The following is a 2937-nucleotide window of genomic DNA, read 5'->3' as shown; positions in this document are numbered from 1 at the left end:
AAAAATTCGTTCCAGTCAGCTCTCAGATGACTTTCCCATGGCCAAAATAAATGCAACTTTTCTTAGTCTTCATTGGTTGTCGTTTTATTGCATACTCCCATTATCATGGAAAATGATAGGAAAGTGAGTTTTCACGGCCTATTTAAGCATTGCTCGTTGCCTAGAGAAAAGAAAAACCAACTTACCAGAACCAAAAGATAAGAAGAAGTAGAAGAAGAATCGATGGATTCTTCATTAGAATTCAAGAGGGTCATGAGCCTTGTGGCTGCCCTTGCCCTTTTCACTACCTTTGTCATTCCACTTCCAGCTCATGCTTCCCTTGCAGAAGCCCAAGCCCTCCTCAAGTGGAAGTCTAGTCTTCGTAACCATTCGGTTACTTCCCTTTCTTCATGGATTCGTGATGCCACTGGTTCCAACTTGACCACGAGTCCGTGTGCTTGGTATGGCATCTCCTATAATCAGGCGGGGAGCATAATCGGGATAAATCTCACCAGTGCTTATGTTGAAGGTACACTCGACGAATTCCCATTCTCATCTTTGTCTCATCTTACGTACATGGACTTGGGTATAAATAGTCTCACTGGCCATATTCCGCCTCAAATCGGTCTCTTGAGCAATCTCACCTATCTCGGACCTCTCTATCAATCGGTTCATGGGGAATATACCCCCAGAGATCGGCCATCTAACGAAACTCAAGGTCCTCCACCTAGTTTCCAATGAGTTAAATGGATCCATTCCCCAAGAAATTGGGCAATTGCATTTGCTCAATGAGCTCGCGCTATATTCGAACCAGTTGAATGGACCCATACCTTCCTCATTAGGTAATTTGAACAAATTGGCTAGACTGTATGTCTACAACAACTCTATTTCTGGTTCTATTCCTCCTGAAATGGGAAATATGGCAAATTTGGAAGTGCTTCACATGGACACCAACTTCCTAACAGGACCGATTCCTTCCACTTTGGGGAACTTAACCAAATTGATAGAGCTAAACCTATTTGCTAATGAGCTTACTAGTTCCATCCCACTGGAGCTAGGGAATTTGAATTGTCTTAATCAGTTGAACCTTTATAATAATAATCTTACGGGTTCAATCCCACCAACATTAGGCAATTTGACGGAGCTTACCTCTCTTTATCTCTATGGTAATAAGCTTTCCGGTCACATTCCTAATGAAATGGGAAATCTCCACGCTATGCTTGCCTTAGAGCTAAGTACAAATCAGCTCACCGGACCAATTCCTTCTTCTTTTGTTAATTTTACTGACCTAGACATCATATCTCTCGGAGACAATCAACTTTCCGGACGGTGGCTAGTAGAAGGTTTCTCAAAAACCTCATTGTCAATAATTAGTTTGTCCAACAACAAATTTGAAGGTCCACTTCCACTCCCATCGCCCTTCACATATTATTATGCGATTGCAAATAATAAAATAGTAGGGAAGATCTCATCATCGATATGCAATGCCACCAATTTGTCATTCCTCATCTTGTTTAATAATAGCTTATCTGGTTGCCTACCTGAGTGCTTATCAAACTCAAGCATTGGTTTATCTGTTTTGAACTTGCGAATGAATAGTTTTTTCGGCACAATCCCTCAAACATTTTCACTGGGAAGTAGATTGAGAACTCTTGACTTGAGTCAAAATCACTTTAGAGGCCCATTGCCCCAATCCCTTGTCAATTGTAAAAACCTAGAAGTTCTTGATTTTAGCAACAATGAGATAGAAGAAAAGTTCCCAGCATTGTTGGGAACATTGCCTGAGCTAAAAGTTCTTATTTTGAGATCCAACAATTTTAAGGGTTTTTTAGATTTTCCAAGGGTACTTGATCTCTTTCCTAAGTTGCACATTTTGGACCTCTCAAATAATAACTTCTCTGGTCCTTTACCAGCCAATTTAATAGTGAAACTTCAAGGTATGATGAAAGGACAAAATGGGCAAAAGCCAAAAGACAAATCATTGTACATGACGAAGACATTTGCTGGGATGGTCTATGAAGATTCTGTGAAATTGATCATTAAAGGACAAGAGGCTAAGCTAGTCAGGATCTTGAACATCTTAGCAACTATCGACTTATCGCTCAACTCTTTTGAAGGGAACATCCCAAATGTTATTAGACATCTTTATTCTCTCATAGGGCTCAACCTTTCCCACAACCACCTCACGGGGTCAATTCCTCTAACTCTTGTAAACTTGACTAATCTTGAATGGTTAGATCTATCTTCAAACAAGCTTAATGGGGGAGTTCCTAGAGAACTAGGAGATTTGTCATTCCTTGGCTATTTGGACCTCTCAGAGAATCAACTCATAGGTCGCATACCTCAAGACAAGCAGCTGAGCACATTCACGAGCAACTCATTTTATGGAAATCTAGGCTTATGTGGAACTCCATTACAAAACACATGCCCCGGTGATGCTCAGCCTCCTCCACCACCATGGTTGTTCTTCCGAGAGGATAGTATAAGAGAGTATGGTAGCATGTTTGACAGGAAAGCAGTTGGGATAGGCTATGCATCTGGAATCGTGATTGGAATCTCCATAGCATATATTTCATTTGAAACAGGAAGACCCAAATGGCTTTGGGGACAAGTGAGAAGCATGGAGAGAAGAACCAAATTGATGAAGAAACCAAAGCGGAAGGCTATCAAATTTCTTGGAGGCTGATGATATTGTTGGGAAGTAGTCCCTTTGAACTATATGCAATGTAGATCAAGGAATACAACTTTTGTCAGATTGAAATGTAATTTCGTATATGGATGCTCATTTTTATTATGCTGTCATCTTCTTCTTTAAGTGCAATTTCTGAATCAGGTCGATTGAATAGATGAACACAAAAGAGATGTTTCAAAAAAACTTGCTTTGCTTCATTGACACCCTAATATGTCCTTTTCTTATTAACTGTACGCCATTCTTATTTCTTCATGGGAAAGAAAAAA

The 2937-nt window shown here is 40.1% G+C and overlaps 1 protein-coding gene across 1 annotated transcript; it reads left to right on the top strand.

Annotated features, from left to right (window-relative positions):
- The first annotated feature begins 652 nt into the window (after positions 1-652).
- On the top strand, positions 653-2665 carry LOC120291654 (receptor-like protein 53). Its single transcript, XM_039309320.1, has one exon. It carries the CDS (start codon positions 653-655, stop codon positions 2663-2665), a length of 2013 nt encoding a protein of 670 aa, XP_039165254.1.
- Positions 2666-2937: the final 272 nt, after the last annotated feature.

Source organism: Eucalyptus grandis, chromosome 3 (genome assembly GCF_016545825.1).
Source record: "Eucalyptus grandis isolate ANBG69807.140 chromosome 3, ASM1654582v1, whole genome shotgun sequence".
NCBI lineage: Eukaryota > Viridiplantae > Streptophyta > Magnoliopsida > Myrtales > Myrtaceae > Eucalyptus > Eucalyptus grandis.
The sequence above is the reverse complement of the archived record's forward strand: the minus strand, read 5'-3'. Positions and strand labels throughout refer to the sequence as shown.

Excerpts from the sequence above, each read along its gene's own strand:
- LOC120291654 (XM_039309320.1), top strand. The coding sequence starts at position 653 with ATGGGGAATATACCCCCAGAGATCGGCCATCTAACGAAACTCAAGGTC.